Raw genomic sequence first — 22,059 nt, 5'->3', positions numbered from 1 at the left:
TGTTGAGGCTCTATAAGGTGCTGGTAAGACCTCACTTGGAGTACTGTGGGCAGTTTTGGGCTCCTTATTTAAGAAAGGATGTGCCGACATTAGAGAGGGTACAGAGAAGATTCACTAGAATGATTCCGGAAATGAGAGGGTTAACATATGAGGAACGTTTGTCCGCTCTTGGACTGTATTCCTTGGAGTTTAGAAGAATGGGGGGGGGGGGGAACCTCATAGAAACATTTCGAATGTTAAAAGGCATGGACAGAGTGGATGTGGCAAAGTTGTTTCCCATGATGGGGGAGCCTAGTATGAGAGGGCATGACTCAAGGCTTGAAGGGCACCCATTCAGAACAGAAATGTGAAGGAATTTTTTTAGCCAGAGGGTGGTGAATCTATGGAATTTGTTGCCATGGGCGGCAGTGGAGGCCAAGTCATTGGGCGTATTTAAGGCAGAGATTGATAGGTATCTGAGTAGCCAGGGCATGAAAGGTTATGGTGAGAAGGCGGGGGAGTGGGACTAAATGGGAGAATGGATCAGCTCATGATAAAATGGCGGAGCAGACTCGATGGGTCGAATGGCCGACTTCTGCTCCTTTGTCTTATGGTATACAAAATTTGAGGGGGATTGATAGAGTGAATGTATGCAGGGTTACCCCCCTACCCCAGGTTGGGTAAAAGTAGAACTAGAGTTCATAGGTTTAGGGTGAAAGGTGAAATAATTAAGGGTAATCTGAGGAGCAGTTTCTTCATTTGGAGGGTGGTGTGACTATGGAATGAGCAATCAGTGGAAGTAGTGGGTGAAGAATCAATTCTAACATTTAAGAGGGGGGAGTTTGGTCCAATGATGTGCAGAGTTGTGCAGAGTTTTGCAGTTTCTTGCAGTCCTATGCAGAGCACTTGCTATACCAAGTAGATATGCATTCAGACAGAACACTTTCTATGGTGCATCATAAAAATTGGTAAGAGTCGACAGGGACACGCTGAATTTCATAAGATGGGAGAAAATTTGTTAGGCACTAGCTTTCACCGGAGCACGAAAGTCAAATCAATTGGCCAACAATTTGGAGCAAACAATTTCACAGAAAAGATAAACCAAAGCCAACATGAAGAATGTTGAGCAGAAATTATTGAAAATTTTAAATATACAGCCAATATCCAACAACTTGAGGTTTTAAAATATTTTGATACATCAACAATGATTCCACATATGTACCAACAGTGGCATTTATTAAACTTACCCTCAATCTGACACAGCCTCTTCGGGAACCTCGCATCATTTTGTCCTTGGACTGGGGCGGGGGGGGGTGGGGGGGGAGAGAGAAGAAAAAAAAGTAATGTGAACCGGATTTTAAGATACAATAACAAAAAACAGATCAAATTCACATACTGAAACCAATTACAAAGCATGATCTTTCTGACAAGGGAAGAAAAATAACTTTCATTGCACATTAACCAATGAACTATTGGGAAAAAAGCCCAATCTTGAATTTTGTTAGAAATAGGGAGCATGAAGTAAGCAATATAGATTTGTGTAGAATAAAAACCTCCCAAAAAATCCAAAATGTTACAGTTGGGGCTGGGGGGCACATTTTATGACACTCAGGAGAAAAATACATGGGTTGAAAATAGTCACTCCTAGAAGCCAATGGCTTAAAAATTATTAATCACCAAATGAACAAATCACAAGCATATATACAATAGCTAATGATGTAAAACCAAAAGCAACAAAAAGAAACAAGGTGGACTACAAATGAAATCATGATATTTTAAATTCTTATTACCAGCTTAATTTGAGCAGAAGGATACTTTTATACACTTACAAAACATTTCTCTATCTGGTACTTTTTTTAAAATTATCTCGCAATTTTCCACATACAAAAACAATTCTCCAACTAAAACAAAACAATCACATTTAAAACCGTAATAGCCCCAGTGTGGATGGATTGCAGGACAACTAGTTGCGTTGGGCACAAGAAAGAAAAAGTTACAGGGAAATGAGGAAGGGAATAATTTGAGAGCTAACATAGCCACTTATCTCCTGCTACAATGTAAGAAAATATACACAAGTAATAAAATATCCAAGTGCAGCATGAATAGGTCATTCAGCCCACTAAGTCTACTCAACAAGATCTTCTGACTCAATACCTGTCCTATTGTCATGTCCCTTGATCCCACTAATATCCAAAATTCTATTTAATAAAATTCTGAATGCAATCAATGACCAAGTCTCCACATTCCTCCTGGACAGACAATTCCAAAGAGTCACCAACCTATTTCACATTGCCTCAATCCTGAATGTCTTGTGCCTCACTTTGATGCTGGCTACTATTTCCATTCTCCTCAACCAAGGAAATCATCCTCCCTGTATCTCTGGAATTGTACCCATTTCTATGCAACCTTGTTCCATTCTTTACAGTAGTATACAATCACAGATCAGGTATAATGTGCTCCTAAGGGGTTGTCTAATAGTGGGTCCTCAGCGGGCTGTAGAGGCCAATCTGGGATCAACATATTCTGGTGCAGTGTGGGCATGACTTAGTGGTGACTGTGGTTAATGGTTGGGTCCTTTTATTGTTCAGTCTCTCCTCTTTCAGCTGCCACTTGTTCTTTGTGGCACAGCAAAAGCCGCTCTCATGTAGTGCAGCTCCCTCTTGAACAAATTCACTATAGGGGTATCTATTTAGGAGAAAGGAAATTATAGGTTGGTTAGCCTGACTTCAGTGATTGGGAAGATGCTGGAATCGATTAAGGATGAGGTTTCAGTGTACTTGGACACACATCATAAAATAGGCCATAGTCAGCATGGTTTCCTCAAGGGAAAATCTTGTCTAACGAACGTGCTAGAATTCTTTGAAGAAATAAATAGGACAGACAAAGGAGAATCGTTTGATGTTGTGTACTCAGATTTTCAGAAGACCTTTGACAAGGTGCCACATGAGGCTGCTTAACAAATTAAGAGCCCATGGTATTACAGGAAAGATTCTAGCATGGAAAAAATAGTGGCTGATTGGCAGGAGTCATGGAGTGGGAATAAAGGGAGCCTTTTCTGGCTGGCTGCTGGTGACTAGCGGTGTTCCACAGGGGACTATGTTGGGACTGATACTTTTTACATTATATGTCACTGATTTGGATGATGAAATTAATGCCTTTGTTGCAAGGCTTGCAGATGATATGAAGATTGGTGGAGGGGCAGATAATTTTGAGGAAGTAGAGGGGCTACAGAAGGACACAAGACAGATCAGGAGAAAGGCAGATGGAATATGGTGTCAGGAAGTGTACGGTCATGCACTTTGGTAGAAGAAATGAAAGGTTCACTATTTTCTAAATGGAGAGAAAATACAAAAAACTGATTTGCAAAGGGACTTGGGAGTTCTTGTACAGGATTCCCCAAAAGTTAACTTACAGGTTGAATCTGTGGTGAGGAAGGCAAATGCAATGTTAGCATTCATTTCATGAGGACTAGAATATAAAAGCAAGGATGTAACCTTGAGACTTCATAAGGCACTGGTGAGGCCTCACTTGGAGTATTGTGAGCAGTTTTGGGCCCCTTAACATCTGCCGAGGATGCTGAGGATGTTCTACGAGTCTGTGGTGGCCAGTGCAATCATGTTTGCTGTTGTGTGCTGGGGCAGCAGACTGAGGGTAGCAGACACCAACAGAATCAACAAACTCATTCGTAAGGCCAGTGATGTGGGGATGGAACTGGACTCTCTGAAGGTGGTGTCTGAAAAGAGGATGCTGTCCAAGTTGCATGCCATCTTGGACAATGTCTCCTATCTACTACATAATGGACTGGTTGGGCACAGGAGTATATTCAGCCAGAGACTCATTCCACCCAGATGTAACACAGAGCGTCATAGGAAGTCATTCCTGCCTGTGGCCATCAAACTTTACAACTCCTCCCTTGGAGGGTCAGACACCCTGAGCCAATAGGCTGGTCCTGGACTTATTTCCTGGCATAAATTACATATTACTATTTAACTATTTATGGTTTTATTACTAATTAATTATTTATGGTGCAACTGTAACGAAAACCAATTTCCCCCGAGATCAATAAAGTATGACTATGTCTAATTTCAAGGAGAATGTGCTAAAACTGGAGAGAGTTCAAAGGAAGTTAACAAAGATGATTCCAGGATTGAATGGCAAATGAATAATGTTTGATGGCTCTGATCCTGTATTCACTGGAATTCAGAAAAATGAGGTGTGACCTCATTAATCCTATGGAATAGTGAAAGACCTTGATGGGAAATATCCTCTCCACATCCACTCTATGGTGGAAGAGTCTAAGACCAAAGGACACAGCCTCAGAATAAAGGGGCATCCTTTAGAACAAAATTGAGGGTGTATTTCTTCAGTCAGAATGGTGAATCAGTGGAATTCTTTGCCACAGGCTGCTGTGAAGGCAAAGTCTTATGTATATTTACGGCAGAGGTTGATAGTTTCTTGATTGGTCAGGCCATGAAGGGATATGGGTAGAAGGCAGGAGACTGGGGCCGAGAGCAAAATTGGATCAGCTGAATGGGAGAATTCAGCTCCTTGATTGGTCAGGCCATGAAGGGATATGGGTAGAAGGCAGGAGACTGGGGCCGAGAGCAAAATTGGATCAGCTGAATGGGAGAATTCAGCTCCTATATCTTATGGTCTTACAGTCTAATACAGCAAAAGAAAAATGTGATGTATTGCAACAAATAATTTCTCCTAAACAGGATGGGCAACTGATCAGCTGATTTACCAAATATATTACAAAGTCATTGTGCAAATATGCATCCTGATCTGAACAACTTCCATCATTCAATAGCCATACACAGCAAAAATATGGACAGCGTCACTCATTTCACAGGATTTCCTCTCCAAACTAAAAGGCTATGAAAAAATTACCAACAAACTGCAATAACCAGAGCACACATTGTGCAATATCCTTTCAACATATTTCTCAACTCTGATGTAGCCCAGAGCCAGGATATTGTTCAACGCCCTGTCAAAATTTGCAGTAGCCTTGCATCAACTCCAAGTCATGCACAAAATCTTGGTCCATTTTGTGGCAACGACTCCAAATCTCATATCTAGATCTATGCTTTTCGAAATTGCATGCCCCCGAGTTTCCTTTGACTTGTAAATTCAAATACTATCTTTATTCTTCTTAAATAGCCCCTTTAGTGTTAAATGGAAGCAAGATCCCACTATTTCCGTGGGCTCTAACATGGCTGACAAGAGCAATCGAGACCTGCAACAGCCATTTTAAAAAGCATTTAAAAGGTACTGGCAAGTAGATAGCTACCTTCACATGTGCTCTACCTTTCTCCATAATTCCAAATGTTCTTGGCTGACATCAACTTGAACAGGGATTTCTACAAATTGATAGGCATGTTACACCTTTTCAGCAATACTTTAACAATATTCTTCAATTGTTTCTCCTGTGGTAACAAATTACCAGATAGACAATGGAGCTCAGCATAAAGAAGCCATTTTGGGAATCTAGTTCTGGACACAAACAATTTGGCATGATCATACAAGCCACAGCAAAACTAGATGCTGGGAACACTAGTCTGGAGGTGGATGCTGATATGCGTTTGTTTATCCTGGATTTATAGGATTATTTGTGCTCTTTCTCTCCTGTAACTAAAGATTGCTACCGTCGAGAACAACAGGGTTTGCTGCTGCACTGTAAGCCAGGAGCTTTATGCTTGGAAGTCATATCTTCAATTATCACTCAAAGCCCATGGTGACACACTAAATGTGAATTTCAACTGTAATGAATACCTTTGCCAGGCAATATTTCCCCATAATAAACTCCCCACCTACCCAAAGGACAGGAAGTGGGGTACATTTTCCAAGAGCCAACTGTGGAGCCAATTGTTAGGGGAAGCACAAACAGATTGGCAGTAATCTTTTGTGCATCTCATATGCTTCAGTAAGCAAATCAACACAACTTGAGCTCAGTCTCCATGAGATTCAAATGTTGCCTGCATATTGCAGCTAAACAACTGAGATTATAACGTCCTTTGTTCTGGATTGAATGATTTCCCTACTTGTCTTGCAAATCAACTGCAACCCAGTGACAAGCTTGTTAAAGTGACAGATTGAATTCTGCTGAAAGAACAAGAAAAACCTTGTCATTATGAGCAGTCTTGCTTGATACTTGTCTACACTGACGGACAGTCTGTTGTCTTATCAATGGATCCACCACAACTTGTCTAACATCATGTGCAGACACAGGACAGAAATGTATTTTTAGGGCATCAAGATTTGAGAAGTCCACACTGATCTGCTGAGTTAAAAGTTTTTCTAAGATGAAAAAAAAGACACGCAACATGGTTGATCAGATTTCTGGGTTTCTTCTGATGTTGAAACATGAAGATCATATCCAGTGTACTTCTACAGGGATTAAATCCAGTTTCTTCACAGGTAAATATTAAAAAACAAAGGAAAAAATGCAAATTATTGTTTTTAACAGTGTTAGCTCCTGAATAAGAAAAATTGTTGTCTGTGCATTTTATCCTTTCTTGGGTTTATGAAAAATGTGTTATTTGATATGAAACATACTAACAATACACATTTTGGTAAATGACTTTTTTTTTAAGCTGCTAAGTAATGTGCAAAGTATTACACAACAAGGCTTAAAGACTGTTTATTACTTGTTATAATTAACAGCATAACTCTATAATAATGTAGAAACTTCAGCAGGTCCCAAGCCTAATCATTCATTACACAGGCAGTAATAAAATGTGTCAGGCTTGAAAGATCAATCATGTTACCAAACAGCACCAAAGCAAGCATATTATTACAATTAAATTACTAATGACAACCATGAAAGGTTGACTTGCAGAGAACAAATAACAGATGACAATCCACGTAAGTGCCATTACAAAGAAAGCACAGCAGTGCCTCTACTTTCTTAGAAGTTTGCAAAGATTCAGCATGTTATATAGAACTTTGACTTCAGATGAGTGATGGAGAATATATTGGCTGGTTGCATCATGGCCTGGTAAAGAAACACTAATGCCTTTGAATGCAAAAGCCTACAAAAAGCAGTGAACATAACCCAGTCCATCATAGTTAAAGTCGTCCCCACCATTGAGCACATCTACAAGGAAGGCTGTTGCAGGAAAGTAGCATCCATCATAAAGGACTACCACCTTCTAGGGCACTCTCCTTTCTCATTGCTGCCATCAGGAAGGTGGTACAAGACCCTCAGGACCAACACCACCAGGTTCAGCAGCAACTATTACTCCTCAACCATCAGGCTCTTGAACCAGAGGAGATAAGTTCACTCAACCTCACTTGCCCCATCACTTAACTATCCCCACAACCTATGGACTCAAGGCAAGGACTCTCTGTGTCAAGGTCTCAGTATTTATTCACAAACAAGAGAAAATCTGCAATGCTGGAAATCCCAGCCACGCACACAAAATGCTGGAGGAACTCAGAAGGCCAGGCAGCAACTGTGGGGAAAAAGTACAGTTGATGTTTCAGGCTAAAACCTTTCAGCAGGGCTGATATTTATTGCTTATTTATTATTAGTTTTTTTTTGTTTTTGTATTTGCACAGTTTGATGCCTTTTGCACATTGGTTGTTTGTCCATCTTCATTGCTTTCAGCCCAACTGGATTATCTGGCCAAGTACTAAAGACCTGTGCTGATCAAGTGTTCACTAAGATCTTTCACCTCTCGCTAAGGCAGTGTGAGATATCCACCTACTTCAAAGGCGGCTTCAATTATACTGGTGCCCAGAAAAGCATAGTGACCTGCCTCAATGGTTATCGCCCAACAGCATTTACACCCACATTGATTAAGCATTTTGAGAGGTTTACTGATGACATCACTGTCGTAGGTCAAATAAAACATGGTGATGAATCAGTATATAGGAGGGAATTGAAAATCTGGCTGAGTAGTGTCATAACAGCAACCTTTTACTCAATGCCAGCAAGATCAAGGAGCTGATTATTGACTTCAGGAGAAAGAAACCACAGGTCCATGAGCCAATCCTCAGAGGATCAGAGGTAGAGCGTGCTGTGTATTTAATATTTAAATGCTCGACAAGCTACCTTTATATTATTCCAGTTAGCACAATTGACCATAATACCCAACGGTGGTGCTTTGAACACCTGAAGAGCAATTCCAAGCAACACACATCAAAGTTGCTGGTGAACGCAGCAGGCCAGGCAGCATCTCCAGGAAAATGTACAGTCGACGTTTCGGGCCAAGACCCTTCGTCAGGACTAACTGAAAGAAGAGCTAGCAAGAGATTTGAAAGTGGGAATCCTCAGGTTTGGCCGGTTCATTGATTGGCTCTATTTCACTGTTTGGTTCCAGCCTGCGTTGTATTGTTGTACAACCTGTTTTCCGTAGATCTGTAGAGAAAGTTGAGAGGGTGTACTTGACTTACCAACTGTTAAGTTGCATGAACTCGTTCCATACTGCAACTCAAGGGGAACTGTTGGGCACCCTGTTTGCTGATTTATATATCCCCAATAACATCTGTTTGGTTGGCAAGGTCAGATGAGATTGCCAAGTTTCAGAAATGTTGTGATAACAAGTGCTCACCACCTGCACATGGTTCTCCATGTTCCAGTACCTCACCTTTTTTTGGGGGAAGTGCCTGCTCTACTAACAGTTGGCCAGGTCTCATGCCTCAAGTTATGGTACCGCTTACCACCTCCCCCCCCCGCCAACAAAAATCTTGAATAACTCCCTCGCCCGGGAACCACCGATGTAGAGTCTCCTCCTCCTGATAAAGCATACGGTGTCGACTTATCCTGCACCAGAAGATTTACCTACCGGGCAGCAACATTCGGCAGGATGGTGGGACCAAGGACAATATCCAGTGCAGATTCAGCAAAGTTAGAAATGTTTTCAAATCAATGAGCAACATATCAGGATCAACCAAGTACAATGTCCACATCGAGGTAAAGCAGTACCAGAGGTGTATTATGTCCACACTCTTTTACGAGTCTGGCTCCTGGCAGAACAAGCTTGCCAGGCTATCATTCCACATCATGAACCTCTGAATTTTCCAGCCAAGAAAAATCTCCAACAACACCTTACTCCTTCAGAGTCAAGAGCAAGCATTGTGATAGATTGGGCACATGATGAGAAGAAAGGCCAATTCCATCATCATGACAGCACTTCATTGGACCCCTGAAGAACAGAGGAAAAATGGGAGAGCAAAGACAACTTGGTGCTGTACCATAGAGGCAGAAATGAGGACCCTGAACCAAACCTGGGGCACAACAGAGAAGATGGCCAAGGACAGAGATGAAGGACCTTCACTGATGCCCTACACCAGCGGTGTAACAGGCAGTAACCAACTCCTGTTCATCAGTTCATTAGTGAGACTAATGGCAGGGAGATGCACAGCCTCTGTTGTTGCATGTACCAGGCCCTCATGCTGTGGCGTTATTCTGTTACAGCCACATAGGAGAGAAGGTGGTGTGGGAGAGAACAGAGGCCCTGGAATCGGTGCTGGGTTAAGGGCCAGGTCCCCATGTTGGTGCAACTGTGCTCATCTGAATTTGCACAAGATGAGGATATTGCCACATGCTTGTTCTTGCGGAAACCTGACTGCAGGACAACATCCCATTCACAATCAATCTTCAGGCCATGGCACTCGGGACATGGGCTAGTAATATTTTATGTGTGACTGTATGCGCTATCGTAACTATGTGTACTATGTGCTATGTACTGTGGCGATTGTATCTACTGTACTGTGTTCTGCACCTTGGCCCTAGGGGAATGCTGTTTCATTTCACTGCATACATTTGTATGGTTGAATGATAAACTTGAACCTGATACTAATGCAATCACAATCTTTGTCAAATTGTTAAACAAATGATTTATCAACTAATTCTTGTGTACTTTCAACCCATTTTTGCCAAGAGACTGGAGACTATACATTTTTGATAAATTCAAATGAAGGTTTTAGAGTGATTAACAAAAAAAAATTGAATCATAAAAGCATATTGAAGGTGCAAACTACCCCCCACACACAACCGAGACTATAGTATTTTTAATCCTAGTCTCGAGAGTCAAAGCAAAATACAGCATAGAAACAGGCCCTTCAAATCATTAGTCCTCACGCAATTATCAACTGTACATGTACATTAATCGTGTGTTGAACTCATTTTTATTCTCCACACTTTCCTTTCAACTTTCCTGGATTCTACTGGTCTACACATTTGGGCAGACAAATAAAGGCAGGACATCACACAATGAATGATAGAGGTTTGGGGAATGTTGTTCAACAGAAGAACCTAGATATACAAGTACATGACTCCCTGACAGTGGTTTGCAGACAGGATGGTGACTAAAGCTTTTGGTATGCTGGCCTTCACCAGTCAGGACAATGAGTATAGAAGCAGAGATATTAAGTGCAGTTGTACAAGGTAACATTCAGTACATGTTTGTAATGTTTTGTTCAGTTTTTGTCACCCTGCCATAGAAAATATTTCATTAACATGGAAAGAGTGCAGATGAGACTTAGGACGATACTGCTGGATTGAGTACTGGAGAGGTTGAGCAGGTTGGCACTTTTCCTAATGGAGCGCAGGAGAATAAGGGGTGATCTTAGAGAGTTCTATAAAATTATGATGGTCTTAGATAGGATGAATGTGTGCTGTCCTTCCCCACTCCCCCCCGGTTTGGGAGAATCAACAACTAGAAAGCATAGATTTAAGGTGACTGGGGAGAGAATTAATAGGAATCTGAGGGACAACTTATTCCACCCAAAGAGCACTCAGTATTTGGAATGAGCTACCAGAGGAAGTAGTTGAGGCAGGTACATGGATAAGAAAGGTTTAGAGCAGGGGTCCCCAACCTTTTTTGCACTGCGGACCGGTTTAATATTAACAGTATTCTTGCGGACCGGCCGACCCCGGGGGGGGGGGGGGTAGGGTTGCGAACGGACAAGAGTAGCAGTCAAATACGTTGTGTTTACCCAGAAAAAGACTACAATAACCATGAAGCCTTGCGCGGGCACTGGTGCGCATGCGTGTACCTGCTGATTTTTTTTCCCTGCAAATCGTCTTTGGCGATTCTGTTCGGGGGCAGGGGGTGTTAATCACGACCAGAATATAGGTGATAAGTGGCTCAGTTTGGTTTCTAAAAGGGTTTATCTAACGAATTTAACCTTAAACACACAGCGCACATTTTCCTCGCATGAATATAGTGATAAGTCAATTATCAGGGGAGGACAGGGGAGCTTGAAGTAAGTGTTGAACGAACTTCCAGTAGAAGTGGTAGAGGCAGGTTCGATATTATCATTTAGAGAAAAATTGGATAGGTGTATGGACAGGAAAGGAATGGAGGGTTGTGGGCTGAGTGCAGGTCGGTGGGACTAGGTGAGAGTAGCGTTCGGCAGGGACTAGAAGAGCCGAGATGGCCTGTTTCCGTGCTGTAATTGTTATATGGTTATATAAGTAAGTCAATATCATCATAACATTTTAAGTAACGTTTGGATATTAAACACACAGCACATATTTTCCCCATATGAACATATAAAATCATTGCAACACACCAATATCGCTGAATCAGTGGGAGCCCTGGGCTTGTTTCCCTGCAACAAGACGGTCCTATCGAGGGGTGATGGGAGACAGCAATATTCGAAGGGGGTTCCTTATGTCCAGTCTATTCCGCAATCTAGTTTTTGTTGCATTCATTGCAGAAAACTCCGCTTCGCAGCGATATGATGTTTGAAATGGAAGCAATGTTTTCAGTGCTTTCGTGGCTATCTCAGGATATTTAGTCTTGACTTTGATCCAGAATGCCAGCAGAGATGCTATGTCGCACATACTTTTCTGCCCGCCATCATTTGCAAGCTTGAGGAGTTGATCTCCTTCCCGTGCTAACATGGATGACACGCGGGTAATGACCTCGCATGCGTAATGGATCAACAGTGGGCATGACAAGGAATGAGAAAAGGTGCAGCTGACTCCTATCGCCAAATCGTATCATTTCCTCACAGCCCGGTAGCACATGCTTTGCAGCCCGGCCCTGGTCCGTGGCCCGGTGGTTGGGGACCGCTGGTTTAGAGGCATAGGGGCCAAACACAAATGGGACAAGCTTAGATAGGAATCTAGGTCAGCATGGACCAGTTGGGCTGAAGGGCCTGCTTCCATGCTGCACACAGTGGCTACGTAACTTCTCAATTGGCAAGTCTTTGGGATGCCGGAGAAAACCCACGGAGTCACAGGAACAACATGCCACTATGCTGTTCCAGTCCAGTTCCCATTACTGACCGTATCGCCAGTCGAAAATTCTTTGAATTATGATGCAATCACATTGGCCTTTGATCACCTGGACAATACTAATACATATGTCAGGCAGCTGTTTATTAACTACAGCTCATTCTTTAACACAATCATTCCTACCATTCTGATGAAAAAGCTCGAAAACCTGGGCCTCTGTACCTCCCTTCCTCCCTCTGAAACTGGATCCTTGACTTCCTCACTAGAAGACCACAGTCTGTGTGTATTGGAAATACCATCTCCACCTTTGATAATCAACACTTGCACGCCACAAGGATGTCTACTTAGCCCACTGTTCTACTCTCTCTACACCAAATGACTGTGTGGTTAAGCACAGCTCAAATGCCATCTATAATTCTGCCGACAACACAACTGTTGTTAGCAGAATTTCAAATGGTGACGAGAAGGCGTAGGGGAGCAAGATATATCAGCTAGTTGAGTGGCGTCATAGCAACAACCTTGCACTCAACGTCAGTAAGACCAAAGAATTGATTGTGGACTTCAGAAATAGTAAGACAAGGGTGCATACAACCAGTTCTTGGGTGTTAACATCTCTGCAGATCTATCATGGGCCCAGCATATCAATGCAGTTACAAAGAAGGCACGACAGTGGCTGCAATTCATTAGGAGTTTAAGGAGATTTGGTATGTCACCAAAGGCACTCGCCAATTTCTACAGATGTACTGTGGACAGCACTCTAACCGGCTGCGTCACCGTCTGGCATGAGGAGTCGTTGTGGGGAGAAACACTACACAGGATCATAATAAGCTGCCGAAAATTGTGAACTCAGTCAGCTCCATCATAGGCACTAGCCTCCCCAGCAACCAGGACATCTTCAAGGAGCAATGCTTCAAAAGGGCTGCATCCATTATTAAAGGCAATCATCACCCAGAACATATCCTCTTCTCATTGCTACCATCAAGCAGGAAGTATAGGAACCTAAAGGAACACACATGATTCAGGAATAGCTTCTTCCCCTCACAATCAGATTTCTAAATATACATCGAGTACTATCTCACTACTTTTTCCCCTCCTTTTTTCATTATTTAATTTAACCTTTTAAATATATTTATACTTACTATAATTTACTCTTTTTATTATGTATTGCAATGTACCACTGCACATAGCAACAACTTTAACAACAGATGCCAATGATTCTGAAAGTATCTGGAAAATATTTAACTTATAAAATGCACATATTTATGGACAATTACTCCAAATGGAAAAGGCTAGAAAACATACATGGAGTCGTTTGCAACATGAAACGTTTGTCACAAATTAACAATCTCACAACTATTTTGTTAATCCTTAAACCAATTTCAGAGAAGAATCAGAATCAGGGTGGTCATCATTGACATACATTGTTAAATTCGTGGTTTTGCAGCAGCAGTACAGGGCAGTACATTACAACAATACAAGTTACAAAAGAAATTTTAATAAATAAGTAGTGCAAAAAGAGTGCAAAATAATGAGGTAGTTTTCATGGGTTCAGTCTGATGGTACAGTTAATGTTTTGGGTCAAAACGTTGGCTGTACTTTTATTTCCATAGATTCTGCCTGGCCTGCTAAATTCCTTCAGCATTTTCTGTGTGTTGCTTGAATGCAAACCGATTGTTAGCCTTTATTCTAAGACTATCTGAAATCAAGAGACAGAGCTGGCTCCAATTATTTAAACCACATCAGAAATATTATAAACAGGCCTGGCTTTCCTCCCCAGGGAAGGAGAAATGTTTTGAAGATTCACCAGATTGATCCCAGGCTTTGCATGTTTGTCACAAGATGTAGAGATTAAGCAGACCAGGCCAATACACTTCAAAAAAAAAATGAAATGATCTATTGAAACATAAAAATCTTGCAGGTCATTTGATAGACTGGGTGTGGGGATAATATTTTTCTTAACCGAGGCATCAGTCACCTCTCCCAATGTAGTGATTGGCCATTTAAGTCATGAGAAAGAAGATACTTATTTATGAACACAGTATTTTAGGTCTGGAACATACTGCCAGGAATAATAGTGGAGTCAGATTCAACTTTACCACTTTAAAAAAAAAAGTACTACTAAGAAAATAATCACCAGGTTACATGAGGAGACCAACAGATTTATGTCATGCATGCATCACTAGTATAGACTCAGCAAGCTAAATGTTCCCTTCCTTACTGTAGCCAAAACAATGAAAACTGTTCTGAGCATAGTTGAAACACAGTATATAGCTCTGTGAACAATACATGAAGGAGATCACAGTCAGGAGGCACACTGAAGGTTTTGTATAATTCAAGCAGGCATTTGATGAAAGTTACATGAAAACATGAAATTGTTTATGACAAATGTGAATCATACACTTCAGGAGCAAGAAAGCAAAACAATAGCCTTCATTACCCAATGGCAATTCTGTGCATTAATTAAAAATTAATGGACCACATTACTGATCTCTCCTTTTCATTGACTACATCTTTTCTTGTACCAGCACCTGTGACAGTACCAACTTCAGCTCCCTCCTTTGGCCATTGCACAGTAGAAATCCTGTCTCCCACTGAAGCATTATTCAAGACACATAATTATCTAACACTTAAAATTCACACAAACGCATACCCGATTCTATCACCTATCATTTGGATAGCTCCAAGTGTTAGGACAAATAAAATCACGCAGGAAGGAAACAAGTCCTTTGGCTCACCATATCCATGCTGGTCAATCTATACTAAATTACATACTCCAGTACTCAATTCATAGCCTATATGCCATTACATTTCAAACCGTCATCTAAATACTTCAGTGTTGTGAGGGGACCTGCCTCCAACAAATAGAATTTCTTTCACTCTGAAGTACGAATACTTTAGTACTTCATTATTTACTACAGATCCAGTTAGGGCCCTCTCATACAAAATCAATGGTAGGACAGTGTCCAATCATGCAAAGTAAAACCACTGTTATTAACAGTCATCATGGTAGTTCAATGGTATGAAGATTTTAAAAATACAGTGGATTCCGGGTAATTGGGGCCAGTACATATTGGCCCAAGTAAGTAACTGCCCCAATTAAGTTTTAGGGAAGCAATTACAAAGATAACCAAACTCAAGACAATGTGTAGGAACAGCAGCATCATCATGAAGTACAAGATCAGATTCCTGCGTGCGTTGGTGTTCTCCATCTTCCTGTACGCATGTGAGACATGGACCCTCACAGCAGAGCTACAGAGGAAGATGCAGGTATTGGAAATGAGATGCTATCGCAACATCTTGGGCATCTCATACTTGACCACATCACAAACGAGCAGGTCCGCAAGACCATCCAGCACCACATTGGCCCCCATGAAGACCTTCTCACAACGGTGAAGAAAAGAAAGCTGAGATGGTACGGCTACGTAACAAGATCCAGTGACCTTGCAAAGACAGTTCTACAAGGAACTGTGGAGGGGAAAAGGAGAGGTAGACAGAGGAAAAGATGGATGGACAACATTAAAGAATGGACAGGGAAAACATTTGCAGTGACCCAGGATCTGGCACACAACCACGACAGATGGAACAGACTGGTGCAAAGCTTGTCATGACGGCGCCCTGACGACTCCACCAGGAGTTAAGGGCGCAAGGCAAGGCAATTAGAAAAGATATAAAAAAAAATACAAACTGTTTATCTGAGTAACAATTTATGTACTTAAATGTAATACAGAAAAAACAGAATGCTACCAAAACCTCTACTGTACCATAAAACTATATTAGTTATTGACAAAGGAATTCATACAGTGTGCACTGCCACATTCTTGACTGCAAATAAACAAAAATCAGTGCAGGCAGCTAGTGAAGATAATGGAGTGCCTTTGTACAATGCTTTAGATGATTGCAACCTTTAAATCTTCTTTTTCATTCTAAACTTCAAGATGATTGTTGATACCTTCAAATGTTGCTCCTAACTTGAAGTAGTGAAATTATTTCATTTTCACTCCCCGCTATTTCTGGCATCTCCAAGCCCAAATGTTTGAAACCACTGTGAGGAAAACAGTTCTGAATTGCCTTACTGCATATTTCTCACCAAACATCAGTGATAAAAATCAAACACATGCAACTAAGTCTATTTAAAAGTCTATTCACTCTAAGTATGGTGTAGTGTCTCACAGTCACACCAGTGCACACCACTGATGTTAGTTGGAAACTGTTCAGCAACAGTCTCCCATCCCAACTAAGTGGCATAATGAAGGGAATTCCAGTTATTTTCTCAAATAGCTTTTGCTCTTTAAGAGTTGTTCCAAATAAGCAGCTGCCCCAATTAACCAATGCCCAATTAATTGGAATCCACTATATTTATATACTCATAAGCATGGAATTAAATGAACAGCAAACAGATGTTTTTTCACAACATGGGACAATTATCAATGAAAGGTTCTAAAGAAATAAAGAGTAAAGGAAACTGCATTGATATATAGTGATTACTCATATTTTAAAAGGCCAAAATAATCTCACTCTCTACAGAGAGGGAAGACAAAAAACTGGAGCAGTCTTCCAAACCAACTTAGCCTTCCAACAAGATCAAGGCTGACCTATCTAGTAAAACTTAATTTCTTTAATATCCAGAAATCTAGAAATCCCAGTTTCAGACATTAGCTATAATCATCATTATGTGCTGTGCCATGACATAGGTGATCATGGTCTCATGACTATGTTTTTCTACAGAAGTGGCTTGCCATTGCTTTCGTTTAGGCAGTGTCATTACAAGGTGAGCATCCCAGACATTATCAATACTCTTCAGAGATTGTCTGCCTGGCATCAGTGGTCACATAACCAGGAATTGTCATGTATATTAGCTGCTAACATGATCATCCATCACCCTCTCCCATGGCTTCAAGTGTCCTAGACCAGTGGGAGGGGTCAAATCACAAACAAGAGAAAATCTGCAGATGCTGGAAATCTGAGCAACACACACACACAAAACGCTGGCGGAACTCAGACCAGGCAGCATCTACGGAAAAAAAGTACAGTCCGCATTTTGGGCCGAAACCCTTTGGCAGGACTGGAGAAAAAAAGCTGAGGAGTAGATTTGAAAGGTGGGGGGAGAGGAGAGAGAAACGCCAGGCGATAGGTGAAACTTGGAGGGGGAGGGATGAAGCAACGAGCTAGGAAGTTGATTGGTGAAAGAGACAGAAGGCCATAGAAGAAAGAAGGGGAGGGGGGGCGAGAGGAGCAACAGAGGGAGGTGATGGGCAGGCAAGGAGATAACATGAGAGAGGGACAAGGGGACGGGAAATTCCGTTGGGATAGCCTCCAACCTGATGGCATGAACATCAATTTCTCAAACTTCCAGTAATACCTCCAACCCCCTCCCCCCACCACCTTCACTATTTGCCATCCCCTTATCCCTCTCTCATGTTATCTTGTTGCCCGACCATCGCCTCCCACTGGTGCTCCCCTGCCCCTTCTATGGCCTTCTGTCTCTTTCACCAATTAACTTCCTAGCTCTTTGCTTCATCCCACCTCCTGCAGGTTTCACTTATCATCTGACATTTCTCTCTCCCCTCCCCCCCCCCCACCTTTCAAGTCTGCTCCTCAGCTTTTTTCTCCAGTCCTGCCGAAGGGTTTCGGCCTGAAACATCAACTGTACTTTTTTCCATAGATGCTGCCTGGCCTACTGAGTTCCTCCAGCATTTTGTATGTGTTGCCCGGCAGGGATGCTAAGCAGGAGCTACATCTTGCCTTAGGGTGACCTGCAGGCTAGTGGAGGGAAGAATAACCTTTCACCTCCTTTGGTAGAGACATATCTCCAACCTGTCAACCAAATTCACAAGAATAAAGAACTCCAAAGATTCACCACCGAGTGAAGAGATAGGCATTCTAAAATCATGTTCACCTAACATCATCTAATGAAAAAGGATCAACCTACCAATTTAATCAATGCTGAAGAGCAGTAAAGTGGATTCATTTAAAATAAGGCTAACAAGGCTATTTGTCTCTTAACTATCCAGTATTGTGACTGCATGTTACACAAGGATAGCAGCAATACCAGAAAAATGAAATCACTTCTTTTTTAACATTTCAAAATGGCGTGAATTTACTGAAATGTCTGAGGGCATTTTTTTCCCATTCCAGGTCCACATGTAATGAATTTTGTTACAAATTAGATAAATGTTCAAGTATATAACACTAAGTTATATAACAATACTTTTGTCATAAATAGTTAGCAAAGTTTTTGATTGTAGAATTAGTGAAATGCATCGAACATTTATAAACAAAGGAAACAGGGTTTAACAAATATTTCGGTGCAACGGACACTCTTCAATGGACAGCAGACAACATTAGAATGTTTTACATTCTTTTGCAAAGTGTACCTATCGTTTTTCTACCTGATAGTGTGGATTTACCGTGCTCTGCAGAGCATTTTGCACAGCCGTGGGGGAAAAAACTCGTACTTTTGTTCCACAAAGCCACCACCTTACAGGCCACTCGACTATCCTAAAGCTATTTCACCTACTCTCACCTACCAGCCTGACCCTTTAAAGTAGAAGTCCCGCCCATTAACTGTATGTTCATTTGCTAGCCTTTTTTAGTTGACAAGCCATGTTCACGAACTTGGAGTGCGATTGGACAACTGCGCCGTCTCTCACGCACACGTTGCATCCCACCGGGGGCTGGGCCCTTCCTCGCCCTGCCGTCTAAGTTGGTGTGATACACGAATGCAGTCCGCCGTACAGGCGAACGGGTGGGGATAGAGAAAAACCTGCATGGTGACAAGCGAGCTACGGCTTCCACTCCATTCCCTCACCCCGGAGGCCACTAATTCACCTCCAATCCACTCACCGTGTAGTAAGAGAGTAGGCCCGCATTGTAGTCAAGCACGAACCAGCGGTACTGCCATCCTTTCATAACGTTGGTCCACTTGCTAAGCGGCCCTTCCATGATCGACGCCATCTTCAGGGAATGATAACAAACCGACCACTACGTCAGCGCCGCCTGCTCATTGGGAAAAGAACTGAGCCGAGGGGAGGAGACGCAGATTTTATCGTTGACAGAGAGCTTTTTTTTAAAGTGGCCAGGTTTACACGCTTACTATTTACGGTGACGCCAACTCCGTATTAATTTAGCTTATTCTCGTGATTACTTGCTTCTTTACCTCTTAGTTGCTCAACCGGCTCATAAGACTGTCTGCAAGAGAGAATCAGATCATCAGCTGTAAAGCTAATGTAGTGGATAAAATCAATGTGGTAAAGCAGTTTACGGCACTCAATAACGGCCGTTTTGTTTTCTAACATAAAAACTAAAAATTCTTTCTCAGGTCTTCAAACACATGAGCGTTAACTATCAGTTCATCAACATAAAAGATTCTGCAGAGGCTGAAAATTCAGAGTAACACATAGAAAATGCTGGAGGAACTCAGCAGATCAGGCAGCATCTATGGAAAGGAATAGAGTCGACGCTGCGGGCCGAGACCCTTCCTCAGCACCAGATCGTCTTTCTTTAAAACGTATGAAGGTTCAGAGGACTAAACTGACAAACGTTGCACATGCATAAAAAGTTAAATATTAAGTTATATGTAACACTGAATGGTGTTAAAGTGTAATAAATGGAATCAAATAGTTGTTTCACAGGTGAATTTCAGAATGTATTTGATACATCGCCTGGCAAGCCCTACCAATAATTCCTCTTCATTAAGTGATTTGTTCAGGCAGAGACAGTTGAGGTATTACCACCATATACAAGATCCTTTACTAATCACACTCACCCCTGACTTGGAATTATATTGTCTTTCCATCATCCTGGCAAGTCCAGATTTTAAAACTCCTTACTCAATGACTCGTGTGAGTACTCCCACAAGCCATTAAGGTGGTTAACCAACACCTCCTTATGGCAAATAGGAATGGGCAATTAAGAAAGTGAATTTGTACTGTACTTACATAGATAATATAAATAAGTCATATGTTTATTGAATGAATTGATGTCATGGATTCATATCAGAATCAGGTTTATTATCATCAACCTGTGTTGTGAAATTTGTTAACTTAACAGCAGCAATTCAATGCAATACATGATAATATAGAGAGAGAAAAAAAGTAAATCAACTGCAGGAAGTATATAAATGTATATTGATTTGATTAATAATAGTGCAAACAAATAATATATATTTTTTAAAAGTGAGGTAGTGTTCATGGGTTCAATGTCCAATTAAGAATCATATGGCAGAGGGGAAGAAGCTGTTCCTGAATCACTGAGTGTGTACCTGTAGACAGTAACAATGAGAAGAGGGCATGCCCTGGGTGATGGGGATCCTTAATAATGGACGTCGCCTTTCTGAGGCACCACTCCTTGAAGCTGTCTTGGATACTATGGTAGCTAGTACCCAAGATGGAGCTGACTAATTTTACAACTTTCTGTACCTTCTTTCGGTCCAGTGCAGTAGCCCCCGTCCCTCCTCCCCCGCCCATGATACAGCCTGTCAGAATGGTCTCCACAGTACATCTATAGAAATTTTTGAGTGTTTTAGTTGTCAAATCAAATCTCTTCAAACTCCGAATGAAATAAAGTTGTTGCCTTCTTTACGGCTGCATCGATATGTTGGGACTAGGTTAGATCCTTGGAGATCTTAACACCCAGGAACTTTAAATTGCTCACTCTCTCTACTTCTGATCCCTCTATGTGAGGATTGAATTGAATTGGCTTTATTTCTTACATCCTTCACATACATGAGGAGTAAAAATCTTTACATCTCCACCTGAACGTGCAATATGCAATTTATAATAATTTTAATAAATAGTATGTACAGTAAGATATACAACAGAACAGTCAATATAGCTTTGGAATACAATTGTGTCAGGGTGAATTAATCAGTCTGATGGTCTGGTGGAATAAGCTGTCCCAAAGCCTGTTGGATTGGCTTTAACGCTGCGGTACCGTTTCCCGATGATAGCAGCTGGAACAGTTTGTGGTTGGGGTGACTTGGGTCCCCAATGATCCTTCAGGCCCTTTTTACACACCTCTCTCTGTAAATGTTCTAAATAGTGGGAAGTTCATATCTATAGATGTGCTGGGTTGTCCGCACCACTCTCTGCAGAGTTCTGCGATTGAGGGAAGTATGGTTCCCATACGAGGCAGTGATACAGCCAGGCAGGATGCTCTTAATTGTGCCCCTGTAGAAAGTCCTTAGGATTTGGGGACTCATGCCAAACTTCTTCAACCATCTGGGGGAAAAGAGGTGCTGTTGTGCTTTTTTCACCACACAGCTGGTATGTACATACCACGTGAGATCCTTGGTTATGTGTATACCGAGGAACCTGAAGCTGTTCACCCCTCAACCCAGATCCATTGATGTCAATAGGAGTGAGCCTGTCTCCATTTCTCCTGCAGTCCACAACCAGCTCCTTTGTTTTTGCAACAATGAGGGAAAGTTTGTTTTCTTGACATCACTGTGTCAGAGTGATGTCTTCTTCTCTGTAGGCTGTCTCATTATTATTTGAAGTAAGGCCAATCAATGTTGTAGCATCTGTAAATTTAATTAGCAGATTGGAGCTGTGGGTGGTGACACAGTATTGGGTATACAGAGCGTAAAGAAGGGGGCTTAGGACACAGCCCTTGGGACGTTCCTGTGTTGAGGGGCAGAGGTGAGGGAGCCCACTCTTACCACCTGCCGGCAATCTGACAGGAAGTCCAGGATCAAGGCAGGGTGAAGGCCAGGGTTCATGTTCTCTCATCTTACCCTTCCTGAAGTCCACAATCAGTTCTTTTGTCTTCCTGACATTGTTGCTGAGGCACCACTCAGCTAGCTGGTATATCGCATTCTTGTACGTACTTTCATCTACATCTGAGATTCTACCAACAATGGTTGTATCATCAGCAAATGTATAAATGGT

General features: G+C 41.8%; 1 protein-coding gene across 5 annotated transcripts in view; it reads right to left on the bottom strand.

Moving 5' to 3' along the window:
* Positions 1-22,059, bottom strand: part of osbpl9 (oxysterol binding protein-like 9) — a 345,172-nt gene that overhangs the window by 180,020 nt on the left and 143,093 nt on the right. For 4 of the 5 annotated variants that reach the window (XM_063064341.1, XM_063064343.1, XM_063064342.1 and 1 more), the window contains exons 1-2: positions 19,016-19,251; positions 1,227-1,277 (exon numbers count right to left, since the gene is read on the bottom strand). In XM_063064341.1, the coding sequence (XP_062920411.1) occupies positions 1,227-1,277; positions 19,016-19,126 (162 nt within the window). In that variant the 5' untranslated portion in view covers positions 19,127-19,251. Of the gene's footprint in view, positions 1-1,226; positions 1,278-19,015; positions 19,252-22,059 lie in introns of those variants that run through there. The other variant, XM_063064345.1, reaches the window with a different exon arrangement.

This window comes from Mobula hypostoma, chromosome 12, assembly GCF_963921235.1.
Source record: "Mobula hypostoma chromosome 12, sMobHyp1.1, whole genome shotgun sequence".
Lineage (NCBI taxonomy): Eukaryota > Metazoa > Chordata > Chondrichthyes > Myliobatiformes > Myliobatidae > Mobula > Mobula hypostoma.
Note: the sequence above shows the minus strand (reverse complement) of the source record. Positions and strands in the feature narration are given on the sequence as shown.